The sequence below is a fragment of the Equus asinus genome, chromosome 13, assembly GCF_041296235.1.
Source record: "Equus asinus isolate D_3611 breed Donkey chromosome 13, EquAss-T2T_v2, whole genome shotgun sequence".
NCBI lineage: Eukaryota > Metazoa > Chordata > Mammalia > Perissodactyla > Equidae > Equus > Equus asinus.
In genome coordinates this window covers 38,974,731-38,987,832 of record NC_091802.1, presented here as the reverse complement: position 1 = coordinate 38,987,832, position 13,102 = coordinate 38,974,731, and the positions used below count along the sequence as shown (strand labels likewise).

General features: G+C 56.9%; 1 protein-coding gene across 1 annotated transcript in view; it reads right to left on the bottom strand.

The window, feature by feature from the left end:
• The window catches only part of LASP1 (LIM and SH3 protein 1), a 40,716-nt gene that overhangs the window by 23,760 nt on the left and 3,854 nt on the right, over nucleotides 1–13,102 (bottom strand). Inside the window, exons 2-3 of the mRNA XM_014833613.3 lie at nucleotides 9,262–9,356; nucleotides 37–121 (exon numbers count right to left, since the gene is read on the bottom strand). Of these exons, the coding sequence (XP_014689099.3) occupies nucleotides 37–121; nucleotides 9,262–9,356 (180 nt within the window). The remainder of the gene's footprint in view (nucleotides 1–36; nucleotides 122–9,261; nucleotides 9,357–13,102) is intronic.

The window sequence follows — 13,102 nt, the reverse complement described above, 5'->3', positions numbered from 1 at the left end:
CCCTGCCAGGCCACGGCGCCAGCCCCGCCCCCTCACCTGACTCTGGAGCTCGCTCTGTTGCTTGAGGCGGAGGTTTTCCGGGGTGTCAGCCACCATGGTGAAGGACTGCTTGGGGTAGTGTCTGCAGGACAGAAAAAGCAGAGTGGGGGTTACTGTGGCGAAGGGGCATGAACCTCTAGGCTTCTCATAGACCTGACGCTCTCCTGGCAACTACCTCTTAGCTGTGGGCAGCCCCTGGCCCTGCCCCAGCAGCAGGACCACCATCCATGGCCCACGGCCGAGGGGAAGCAAGCATTTCTCAGACTCAGCCTGGGCTGACCTGGGAAGACACATCAGGCCCGAGTGGCTGGCCGGCCACGGAGAACTGTCCTGAGCCAAAGGGAGGCCATGGGGACACTGTCTGTGGGTTTCAGATCACCCTTGTTGAGGATAATCCATGCCTTAGAATCTACCGCCTGGAGAGGCTGAGGGGGCCGGGACCCCCCAGGAGGGCCCAGCCAGACTGGGGAGAATGGGCATGGGGTCAAGACAAAGCTTTAACCTAAGACCAGACAGGGAGACCAACCAGGCAGAGGAGGCCAGGAGGGATACAGAGACAGAAGTAAAGGAGAAAGGGACACATGTATCCAGGGGAGCTTCCTGGAGGAGGTGGTGAGAGAGAGAGAAAATGCACACATCCAGTTGTGTTTCAAATAGCTAACAAGGTTCAACTTAACTGGAGGGATCAGCTTGAGGTCAGAAAAGAGGCCACGCTCGGGTGACAGATGACAACACTGTAACAACAGTTGATATTTGCCCTGTGCTAAGGGCATACATGTCTTAGTTCATCAAATTCTCAAAACTGCCCTATTATCTCCTTCGACAGGTAGGAGAAGTGAGGCTCGGAGAGGTTAAACAACGTGGCCAAGGCACAGGCCAGTAAGTGGTGGCATCTAGACTCGCACCTCATCCCCCCAGGGCCCAGGAGCCTGAACCAAACCCTCCAATCTCCAGACACAGGACAGACCAGGGGTCTGTCCCCCAGAAAGAGGGCTGGCGTGGAGGTAGCAAGAACCAGGGCAGCCCTCAGAGTTGGGCCTGCAGGGACCTCCAGGACCGTCCGGTCCAAGCCCTCATTTCCCAGAGGAGGGAACAGCGGGCTGGCGGCGGGCACCTCACTGACTTCATAATTAACTTCTTCATCACATCGGTTTCCTGTCTTCTCTCTCCACTACTTCTCTATGAGCTGAGGCATTTTTTGGTCTCTTTTGTTCACTGATTTATCCCAAGCTCCTCTGGTTCACTGATTTATCCCAAGCTCCCAAGCTGGTATTCAATAAATATTTGTTGAATAAACAAATGTCACGCCAGGTGTTGAGGCTGGGCTGGGACTAGCACTGGGACCTCCTCCACGCCCCCGGGTCTCATAAAGTCCCCCAGCAAATCAGCCGGAGGAGAGGCAGCCTGAGTCACTGCGGTCTGTGTGTCTCTACTGGCATGTGAAGCGGCTGGGGCTCCACACGGTTCTCAACTATTTCAGGGACTGGTGGGCGGCTTCTCTGAGCAGGAGCCGAGCTCTGGCCATTTTTAGCCCTAGGTGACCACACCCCATCACAGCTGTGACCACCGGCAGATGCCTGGTTCGCAGGCTGTCCCCAGGTAAGATATGGACGGCCTCCCTCCAGGCATGTGCCGCCCTGGCCCTGGAGCTGGATGTGAGCTGCCCTCCTGCCTCTGAGCGCTCACCAAACCTGGCGTGTTCTCCAGCCGCCTGCACCACCCTGAGCCAGAGCTACCCGTTAACACAGCCCTCGGCCACCACTTACGAAGGGCAGGACGTGCGGTTTGGTGAACTAAACTAAAGGGGGGTGTGACTAGAAAGGGCACAGGGCTAGGCTCTGGCCCTGCCACGGAGTCGCTGGGTGACTTTGGCAAATCCTTTTCCCTCTGGGCTAGTTTCACTGTCCTGGACCTAGGTGATGCCAGCTGTGCCCCTCCCTTTAGCCTCCACTGCCCACCTGGGTCCTGCCTCCCAGGTCAGCCCGGGCCCGCAGCTCCTCCAGCAGAGGGAGAGAGAGAGGGAGGAGACTGAAAAGCCAACACAGGTGCCTGCAGCTGGCAATGGAAATGGCCCCGGGATGAAGGTGAAGCTAAGGCTGTGGGCCCAGCCCCCAGGCTTGGCCTGGGTCCACACAGCCAGGGCACCCACAGCTGAGGAGCTCCATTCACAACTCCTTTGCAGTTCCAGAGAAAGGGAGGATCAAGCAGGAGTCTGCTCCCAGAGACCAGAAAGAGACTAGCAGGAGAGATCTAAGTAAGATCTCCAGCAGAACTGGCTGGCCCAGAGGTCCTAAGAGGGAGGGTTCAGGGATGACCCTCCCACCAAATCAGAGCATTCTGAAAGCATCGTGGGGTGGCAGGTGTGGTGAGGAGAGCATCTGTAAGTAGAGACTCGTGGCAGAGGGAGGTTAGGTCCTGAAGCAGGGGATGGAGGAGAAGACCTCCAGGGCAGCTCTGGCCCCGAGCCCGAAGGGTCAATTCTGAGAAGATGGCGCTGGGGAGCATCTGGTGGGGAAGGGTGGCTGGCCGGCTTGGCAAATACATGTGCTCGGGAGCCAGTCTGCAAACCTGGGGTTTCCCACTTGCCTGATTGTACAGGGTGAAAAGGGAGTGACAACTCCAGTGGCCCAAGGACAGCCACACGCATGCACCCGACACGCGCCCCTGCCCTGCTCCTACACACGCTGTTATCCCTCACACACGATGAATCTACAGACGGGCTCTCTGCAGCAACGCATGTCTCCTGCACTGAGGCCAGCAAGTCCACACGTGACAGTTCACATTACAGGCCACATTCACACACCCCCTATACTCCACCAGAAGGGTCTCAGGAGACCCCCCTAAATGCAGTGCCTCTAGATGGGGTTGGCGAATATTTCACCCTCTCTTTGGAGCCTCTGTGACCCCCCAGATCTCAGCCCCCTACAGCCAGAACACTAATTCCATCAGAAAGGAAGAGGGGACCAGCCTAGATGTCGACTCGACTTAATCCGGCAGGAGGAGGGGGGCGTTAATCCTGCATCAGATTAACCAGATTAAAGAGGAGATCCAGAGCCTCCAGTCTCACACCCCCGCTCCTAAACCCCAAGCCCAGGCCAGCAGAAGGCAGACACGCAGCACCAGCTATGTTCCTCCTGCTAGGTCAACCCTGTCCCTCCCCACAGTCCCCAGCCCTGGCTAGACAACCCTGCCTTTCCTTCCCCTGCTCGCTGCGCTTCAGGTTCCCATGGCAACCTCATCTTCAGCTCCAGGCAGGAGAGCAGCCAGAGCAGCAGAGAGAGTCTGTGGGGGTGGGGGAAGAGACACAGACAGCAAGGGTGTCCTCAACAGCGGAGGAGCCCACGAGGGCAAAACCAGGAGACTGTGTCTGTAGGATGCTCGCAGACAATTTAGATGAGGCAGACAGGTGCCACAGTTTGTTTTTAGCAGGGAGGAGACAAGAATATTAGTGCTGGGCCCCTCCCCCACCAACATGACTGCCCTTGAAGAGGGCTCCAACTGATTTGACCCCTTTCCAGAAACAAGTGCTGGGAATTTTACCTTTTCCCTCCCTCTCTGCCCTCGGGGTGAAGCTGCCCCCTCATCACCCTCAGATCCCAGGTGAGATGAATGGATGCATGTGTACGCCAATGTAGGCACTGAGACAGACGAGGGGCCACCTGCCCCGGCTAGTGACCCCACTGGCACCCCAGCCCCACGAACAGACTGGGCCATGGTGAGAGAACAAGAGGCCAGGGTGGGGAGAAGCGGGCATCCCAATCCTGGCCTGGAGCTCGGTCCAGAGCACAGCTGTTCTTTGTCCCTTCTGTGGGCCAGCCTGCACCCACCCTTGTTAATTATTCCAAGGGGTGGGCCCTCTGCTGATACCCCTCCCCACCCTTGATAGCTACTCTGGGAAAGAGAGAGGCATGGAGAGAGCCCCCAGGACAGGAAGCCTGGGGGCAGCGGAAGGGATCTGGCATCCTTGAGGGCGAGAACAAGGATGGTGCAGGGCTATCAAGCAGCTGTTGGCAGCAGCCTAGGCCTCTGGGAGAACTGACAGGCACAAAAAGTGACTTCTTGAAATACTGTATCCTGTGCACATTCTCTCTTGAAATCCGCCATAAGGCTTTGGGCTAGAAAAGACAGGCGTTATCACCGTGCCTGCTTCACAGATAAAAAAACTGAGGCTCAGCGTCAAGGACAGAGACCTTGCCCGCTGCACCCTCCCCTACACCACAGCTGTGCCGCCAGCTAAGGGCAGCTGACATCTGTCTCTCAGGGGGACCCCGGTACACCCCCAGCCGTCAGGGCTCTAGGAAGGATGTGCGTGGCAGGGTGGGTGGAGAACAAAGTCCTTCATCTTCCAAACCCAACCAGTTTCCAAGCTCGGCCATTACAAAAGAACCCCCAGTCAGAAGCCACCTACTCCCTAAACCTTTTCTAAAACAGGTGTCCGAAGAGTCCAGACAATGACCTGTGGGGACGCAGGAGAAGGGCCCCTCCCCTCGTGGGTTATCCCTGCAGACTTCGGAGTCCCCTTCGTGCTCTGAGGGACTATGAGGACAGGGAGGAGGTGAGAAGCTGCAAGGCTCTTGCTTAGGGGCTTCCTGGTGACAGGGACAACTTGCAGGGCACTCCTGGCGCTGCCATCAGCTGCGTCCCAGAGGCAGAACAAGAACAGACCAGACATCCTGAAAGCCCGGCTCCCTCTTTCGACACGCAACCTCGCCCCTTCCAGCCTGGGACCCCTTCAAAAACCACAGCTTTTTATTCAAGGAGGAACAAAACTACATCAACAAAAGCAACAAGGAGTCTTTGGTTTTACCAAAAGGGAAAAAAAAACAAAACAGCCCCTACATCCTGCCTCTGGAAGGAGCTGCTGATTCCCCTGCTGGGAACACTGCCCATGGGCGGGCAGGCGGGCAGCGGGGAGGGCTCCCTTCCAACCCAGCTTCTCACCAGTCCCCAGGCCTGAGGGGCTGAAATGGTGGGGATAGGAAGCAACAAAGAGGCATTGTTTGACTAGAGAAAAAAAATGAGCAGCCAGAAAGATCAAGGCTAGACGTGAAGAAGAACTTACCAGCCCTCAGGGGTTGCAGACAAAATGAAAAATCAAAGCCGGCACCTGCCCCTGATGACAATACATAAAGAGAAATGATTCTGCCAAGTTGAGTAAGGCATGGAAACCCTGGGCCTCAGTTTCCTCATCTACAAAACAGAGGAGTCAGGAAGCAAAGTGAGGCGAGGTTCCTTAAGGCCCTGACATCTCTGAGAGTAAGGATTTTGCAGTGGGAGGTGCAGGGGCTGCCTAGAGGCCACATCTGGCCACTGTGGATGCCCCTTTGAGCCTGCCTCACCCATCCCAAACACAGACCCCTCCACTCCCACTCCAGGTGCTACCCCAGCTCCTGAGGACATCTGATCCCATTTTTCCCAGACAGAGGCAGAGAATTCTGGAAAGGCAAGAAAGCCCCAGGCCCCAGTCCTAGATTTGCCCATTACTGCCCCAGCCCCTAAGAGCAGCTGGAATTCAAGACAGCTGGCTAGAATCCAGAGACATTTCGAGCACCCAGCCCCACCAGGCAGGGCCACAGCCCACTCTCTGAGGCCCAGGGGAAGGAGCAGGACCACAGCCCTGGTTCACCAGAGATACCTCCATCCTCCTCAACCCCTCAGCCTGCAGCTCAAGGAAACTGCAGGGCAGACCCCAGATATCCGCAGTCAGCAGAGAGGGGCAGGCTGCAATTGAGGACCCCTCTTTCTTCTTCAACCCATGTCCACTCCCCAATTGACACCCCAAAACTGGTTCCCTGGCCTGTAAAGCCACCTCAGGTCTGCAGCCTCCGCTGATTCGTGCCCCGGCCCCCCACACTGATTCATTCGAGGAGGAGGGAACTGGCACATTTCTCCCATCCCCACTGGCCCCTGACCTCCAGACTCCCAGACCATCGGCAAGGAGACGAAGGGGCAGGTTTGTCTGTGTGGACACATCTGCCCCACTTTCACTTTCTGAAAATGTAGCTTATGAAACAAATAATCAAGGGCATGAATATTCCTCTAACCAATCAAGCACCTCACCTACCTAGAAGCCTCAAGAAAGAATGAGATTAATAGTGGTTCTTCCACTGCTGGCTACTGTGCCAAAGCAGGCACGCACACCTCCAGCTTGCCATAGCAAGGCCTGGGTGGCTCTGGCCTAGGAAGTGTGAACACAAACACAGCGCACTGAATTCGACTCTCGGGCACTTCTCCCCATCCCCTGCCTGGCGGCACATGCGTCTGGGTACGCACCAGGAAAGGGAGTAAGCGCCTGTCTGTGGAGGTTTACCATGGGCTGGGGGGCCCAGCTGGGAGCTCTGGTCTGTGTTCTCTCCCCTGCCTCGCCCCAAAACAAATCTGGTGCAAGGAGAGAAATAGAAGAGGCTTTTTTTTTTTTGAGGAAGATTAGCCCTGAGCTAACTACTGCCAATCCTCCTCTTTTTGCTGAGGAAGACTGACCCTGAGCTAACATCCATGCCCATCTTCCTCTACTTTATACGTGGGACGCCTACCACAGCATGGCTTTTGGCGAACCCTGGGCTGCCGAGAAGCGGAACGTGCGAACTTAACTGCTGCGCCACCGGGCCAGCCCAAGAAGAGGCGTTTTTGCTGCTTACGGTCACTTTCCACAACTTAAATCTGTCTTGAGAAGCCACTGGGGAAAGACAGACAGCTTTCTTCTCTCTTGACCACCCCCTGCAAGACCCTGGCTCAGGGACCAGCCAGAGACAGGCAGAGCGCAGAGGCCTCCCTGCACATGGAAGCCACACGCTCCTGCCCCCGGGGGCCCAACTCCCTGGCAAAGTGCAGGGAGACATTCCCTGCTCCTCAGGGTTCTGAGCAGGAGGTGCTGCCAGGAATGAAGCAGACATGAGGTCCACAAAGCAAGGCCAGAATGGGAATCGGGACAAAGCTACACCCTGCAAACCCCAGGATTCGGGAAGCTGAATGTCAGTGGAGATTGGGGCCGCAGGCAGGAAGAAACAAGAAGGCATGGGAGTGGACACTCAGCACGGGGCCAAGCACCCAGCAGGTGCTCAGTACTCTTGGGTCTAGGGTCCAGCATCCCTGGGTAGGATTTCATAACCATGGGGAAACTGAGGCTCAGACAGGTTCAGAGGGCGCTCCTTGCAGGCCGGGCTTGCGTCTGGTTTACCCCGGAATCCCATGTCTGGCGCGCCGGCACAGACCAGCTGCTCAGCAGACACTGGCTGAGGGAGTGTGAGCGCCTGGGAAAAGGCACTACTACAGCTGGAGACACAGCCAGGCCCCAATCCCCCAAGCTTCAGCCCTCATCCAGGCTCCTTCCCACAGAACATCCCAGCTGGACCGAAGGTCACCTGGGCAGGCAGAGGCTATCGGTGTAAAGGTGGGGCGGGGGGGGGGGGGAACAGAGAGGGGTCAACCTGCCTCGGTGGCTGGGGGCCAGGGGAGAGAGAGGGGAAGCAGCCTTCAGGGAGGGGCGTGACATCTTCTGCCTCCCCCGGGCTCCCAAACCCTGCTCCCCACCCCCACTCGCTGCAGCCTCCCCAGAAGAGGGTGGAAAAAGTAAGCTGGGACTTTGGCAGCAGGCTGAGAAAATGCAGAGAAAACAAGGACAAGCCTCTGATTTCTTTCTCCAACTCCCAGTGCTCACTGAATTCTAGGCTACCGGAGTCTAAGGAAGGGACGTGTAGAAGCATAGGTCCCTGCCACCCACCAGGCTCAGGGCTCTGCCAGCCTTCTGCCTGGAGGGGCAGAGGGGTGGAGGCTCAAGAAGCTGTCCCCTAAGGAGCCTTCATGCCCAGAACATAGCCTGAAGTGGTCCAGCAAGCAAGGGGTTAACTGCCCTGGCCTCTGGCTTTGCTGAACCCCACCCCACTCCCCAAGGGAAAGCGGAAGTGGCAGAGAATCAGGACTCCTGTTGAGCCCTTAAGAATTCTAAGAATGTCCCATTTCCCTTGGGGGGTGGGAGGGGTTGGACCGGGAAGAGGACCAGTGGAAGCTAATAGAAGGGGCAGCTGAAGGAGGAGCCAGGACAGAGCAGTGACCCTCCTCCTACCCCAGGCAACCTTCCCAGCGTCCCTAATCCCTCCCAGAAGGGACAACACTCCGTGCTGCTTCTTGGGTGTGAGATTTTATCAGAAATCTGTTTCCCCAGCACCTGGCACAGGCTGGCAGGCAGCAGCCGGCAGGCAATAAATGCTGACAAATGATCAAACCCCCAAGGAGATGAGGGTGGGGTATTAGCAGGAGAGCGGGATGCAGTAAGGGAGAAACTGCCTTTCAAACAGGTTTAAGCCCCAATCCCTTTTAGACAAGTCCCAAATTTTTACTCCTGGGTGAACTTCAGCTGCAAAGAGCCTCCGGATGGAAAATTTTTAAAAAACAAACAACCTGGACTCAAGTCAGATACCGAACTGTTTTGAATACTGATCTGACCACCTACTTCAAGTGACTTGACCTTCCGAAGCCCCCACCTGCTAGGACGGCTGTGAGGTCCTGTACGTGCTTGGACTTGCCTGGTTTGCACTTGCTCCGCTTGAGCTCAGCCCGAAGATGGAAGGTGCTGCCTTCTCTGGAACTGCATGGGATGTTATGGGGGGACCCCCCTCCCCACAGCAGGCTAGGCTGCAGGTCCCAGTGCAGAAGGAACAGAGGCCAGGACAACTCCACAGCCTCCCTCACAAGGTAGGGAAGACATTTGCCCCAGGCCAGGCCACACCTTCATGCTGCCCTACTTCTCAAAAAATGACCAGGAAGGGCTGAGGCCAGGGGCCCCCAAAGCCTAGTGCTCAGACCCTTGGGGAGGAGGCGGGTGAGGGAAGGAGAGAGTCTACAGCTTTATGGGGAGGGGAAGGAGGGAGGGCGAAGCAGAGAACACAACTGGGCAGAAACAGGGCAGGTGACTTATTCTTGACAGACCCCGCAGCAGGTGCAGTGGAAAGAACCTGCTCCCTTTACTGGGTTTGAACTAGCCTCTCACTAGCCATGTCATCTTGAGACAGTCCCTTCCGTTCCCCAAGCCTCAGTTTCCTTCCCTGTAAAATGGGAATAACAGCCCTTACTTCAACCAGCATCGGTGAGGACGAATGTGATTAATACTTATCAGGCAGCGTGTGGAAGCGCTCAGCAATGTCAGCCGGTGGTTATGAGAATGGAAGGAAGAAGCGGGGAGGGAGCCGAAGTGCCCGCCCAGCCCCTGCCCGAGGCAGGACTCACGCGTTGCAGTAGGGCTTCTTCTCATAGCCCTTGTAGTTCTTCATGTTGAGTGTCATCTTGCAGCTCTCGCAATGGAAGCATGCTTTATGCCAGAACTGGGGACAGAAGCAGAGGGAGGACATCATCAGACACCAGGACGTCAGGAAGCGGGGCTCAGGCCCTAGGAAGGAGCACTCCATCCTGGGGACTGCCCCAGACGCGCGGCTGTGCAGAGAATGTAGAACCACTCCGGGTGAGCCGGGGACATCTCAGGTCACAGGCTCTGGCAGCTGATGACACGCCCCTTCCCTTCCCCACTCCTCCGCAGTCAGCCATTTGAATGTCAGGAGGCAGAGAAGAGCAGACATGGAGGTGAGTGGGGAAGAGGCCAGTTATAAGGAGTGGCGAGCAACCCCCAGAAGGTCAGCTCCACCTCCCCCACCACTCCTGCCCCAGGCTGGAGAAGCCTCATTGATTATGCAAAGCGGCACCAGGGTTGCTAAGAAGCCACTGCTCTAAGCGCTGGGGCAGCTCCTCAGCATTAAAAAGGCCTAGAGAAGAGGAGGAGGGCCCAGCCCCCACGCAGCCAGGCCCAGGACCCAGACACTCCTGGCCTCTGGACACACATGAGCCCGGATGATGCTCCAGCTCTGACACCTCCCACTGCGGGACCTTAACCAGAGGAGGGGATGGGTGCCCCAGCTCTAGCCACCACTCCCACCCCTCAGCCAGATAACAGGTAAGAGAGCACCCAGCAGGTGGTCACCGATGCACTGAAAAGCTCTGCTTAAAAGCCTTAGAGTGGACCCCCCATAGTGGACATCAAACCTCCTCCCTGACTAGCTGGGTGACCAAGTCAGGGCCCACACCTCTGAGCCATTTCCATGTCTGTTAGAATGGAAATGATACCCACCCCTCCTGGACTGCTGAGGATTAACGAGAAATCACCCACCAAGCCCTTAACACAGCACCTGGCACCTCTACGGACCGAACATCAGGTGCTGGGCATGGCAGGTAGGAACCTCAGCCTGAGCCAAGGGGCTCAGCAGCTCACACTGGAGGTTTGTGTGCGTTGGGGCGCAGGCGGGGCATCACTGTGCCCAACCACAGCTACAGCGCGTGTGAGTGAGAATGTATGACAGGAAGACTTCAGCAAGGCCCAAGGACCAGGGAGGGAGCAACCAATCCAGGATGGCTGATGGAGAGGAACAGAGTTGAAGACCATGAGGGAAAGGGAATTGAGGCAACAGAGTGACCCCATCCTGAGAAACGTTGATGCTCAAGCAAACCTATGTAAATGAGATAGAAATCTGCCCCTGGCAGCCCAGGACAAGGCCCTGGGATCAGCACCAAATGAGCCCAGCTTCCAGGACTCCCAGAATCCGGGCCGCCTGGATGACCTGGCTGGCCTGTCTCTGCCCTGTTTCCCAGCAATCAAAGGAGACACTCTTGATCTCTCAAAGAAGGAGCCCAGAGGGGCCAGCCCCGTGGCTGAGTGGTTGAGTTCGCACGCTCTGCTCCGGTGGCACAGGGTTTCGCCGGTTCAGATCCTGGGCGCGGACAGGGCACCGCTCATCAGGCCATTTTGAGGTGGTGTCCCACATGCCACAGCTAGAAGGACCCACAACTAGAACATACAACTATGTACTGGGGGGATTTGGGGAAAAAAAGCAATAAAAAAAAAGGAGACCAGAGCCAGGCAAGGGCCCAGGGAGACTCTCAAAGGGACCCAGCTCAGGGCTGGTTCTCAGCCATCTGTCAAAGAACTCCCCCAAGGCAGTGCTTTTCAAAATGTGTTTCCCAGCCAAGGGATGCTTCTGGGACACTTGGGAGGAGGGGACAGAAAAAAGAAGCTGAGAGGTTGGGATACCATCTCCTCTTTCCCGGCCCACTTCATCCAGAGACCATGGGGTAAGTGGGGGTTATCGCTTTCTAACAGGGTACTGTCCCTGTCAAGGAGATCCAAAGGAATCTCCAATGGTGGAATAGTAAACGAAGTGATAGGAGTACCTCTCTTTTGGGAAGAAGGCCACCTGGAAGTCTGGAAGCAAAAGGATGACTGGCCTAAGCTTGGCCCCCGCCCACCGGGGCCTATCCTGGAGCCCAGTCCCAACTCCTCCCGGTGCAACACCCCAACACATACAACCCACCAGAAAACTCGAACAGGGCAGTCCCCGCCCCCACAAACCCCCAAAACGACAGCCCCTCTCCCTCCCCCAATGCCTGGGAGGTGCTGGCAGAGTGCCCCAGTGCTGTCACCACCCAGTCTGCTGGCCTCTGCCTGCTCAGCTGCACATGCCCCTGCCTGGGCCCCCGCCTCCCCTACCCCCGCAGGGGCCTGCCAGGAAAAACATTCTCTGGAATCCAGACCATGACCCACTTTCACACACACATACGCAGGAATACGCACTGTCCTAGGACTGGGGACCTCCAAAACTGCCTGCTGATTGACTTGGGGGAGACAAAGAGAGAGACACTCCCTATCCTAGCAGAATAGGCAGGTCCCCACCCTGGAGCCAAGCCCCTTGGGAAGAAGGGCAGGGTATATTGACAAGGCTGGGGTAGAGGCCCAGAGCCCAATCCAGGGGTTCCACAAGATCCCTCCCTGCTGCCACCGAGAGCAAGGAGAGCCTCCATACAAGGGGATGGTGCACGTTTCCATCAGTAGCTCTGACCCCCCATCACCCCCAGAGAGGCCCTGCTCTCAGTGAGACACATTAGAGGCTGGGGTGGGGGTCACCTATTCCCTTACAGGGGGATCCGGAGCAGAATAATGAAAACGAGAGTGGACCGACTGCCTTCAGGGGAGCTACCGAACTCAGTCTCCCCATCTGTAAAGTGGAGCCAAAACTATGGTCCCTCATGGGGGGAGTTATGAGACATCAAAGGCACCAAGCCTAGGATAATGCCTGGCACCCCTGGCTGCTTCATGTCACCTCCCTCTGCTGTCTGGAGGAAGGTTCAAGGTTCAAGAAAATCCAGCAGCTCCAGCCACTGTGTCCTCTTTGGGATAGGAAAGCTGGGGGAGGTGGAGGAGCAGAGCATGGTGAGTCACTCAACAGCCCCTGTGGGCCAAGCCTGGGCCCACCTCAAGATGAAACCCCATCCCTGTCTCAGTTGGCTCTGGGGAAAGGCACAGTCAAGGAAATAAGTCAATACAACCCCAAAGGATCCTGTCTGCCTCCTCTCCTGCCCCACAAGCCCTATCCCAGAGCAAGAGTCCCCTCTTTCTTAGAGGCCCCAGGTAAGATTTCAAAGAAGCATTCCCGGGATGCGGAGCTCAGGGGAACAGAGCACACCTCTGGGCACGCAACTCTGATCCTTCCAGAACGCTGCTCTGGAAGGCCATCGTTTCCCTATTTGCAAAAAACAGACCTCTAGTGCCTGTTCGAAGCCTCTCAGCCCACATCCCAGGCCCAGAGTCGCCCTCAACTCCCTTGCCTGCAGCTCCAAAGCTGCAACCCATTCCACAGACAGGCAAACAGAGGCTGATGGGGGCAGAAGCAAGAACCCAGGAATCACCGTGGAGGTGGGCGAAGCGGCTCCTCCCAGCTCTGGCTGAGGGGCTACAGCGAGCTTCAGGTCACTGTGTGGCAGCCTGGCATCTTGCCCTCTGCACCCTGGCTGCCTGGGGTGACCATGACTCAGGGTTGGAGTATGACACCCTCCCCTCCCTTCCTGTCGTCTGGGGTTACAGTCTCTCATCCTTCAGGGGTAACACCAGCCCCACCCCGGCCAGGTCACCAGCCAAGCTCAGCTGGACACCTGGGCCTCTGGCTGAAAGGCACAGACCTTGGCTGTACCTCCACAAATTCCCAGGGGCAGAGGATTATTCCTAGTACCCCAGTTCCCCACAAGACCC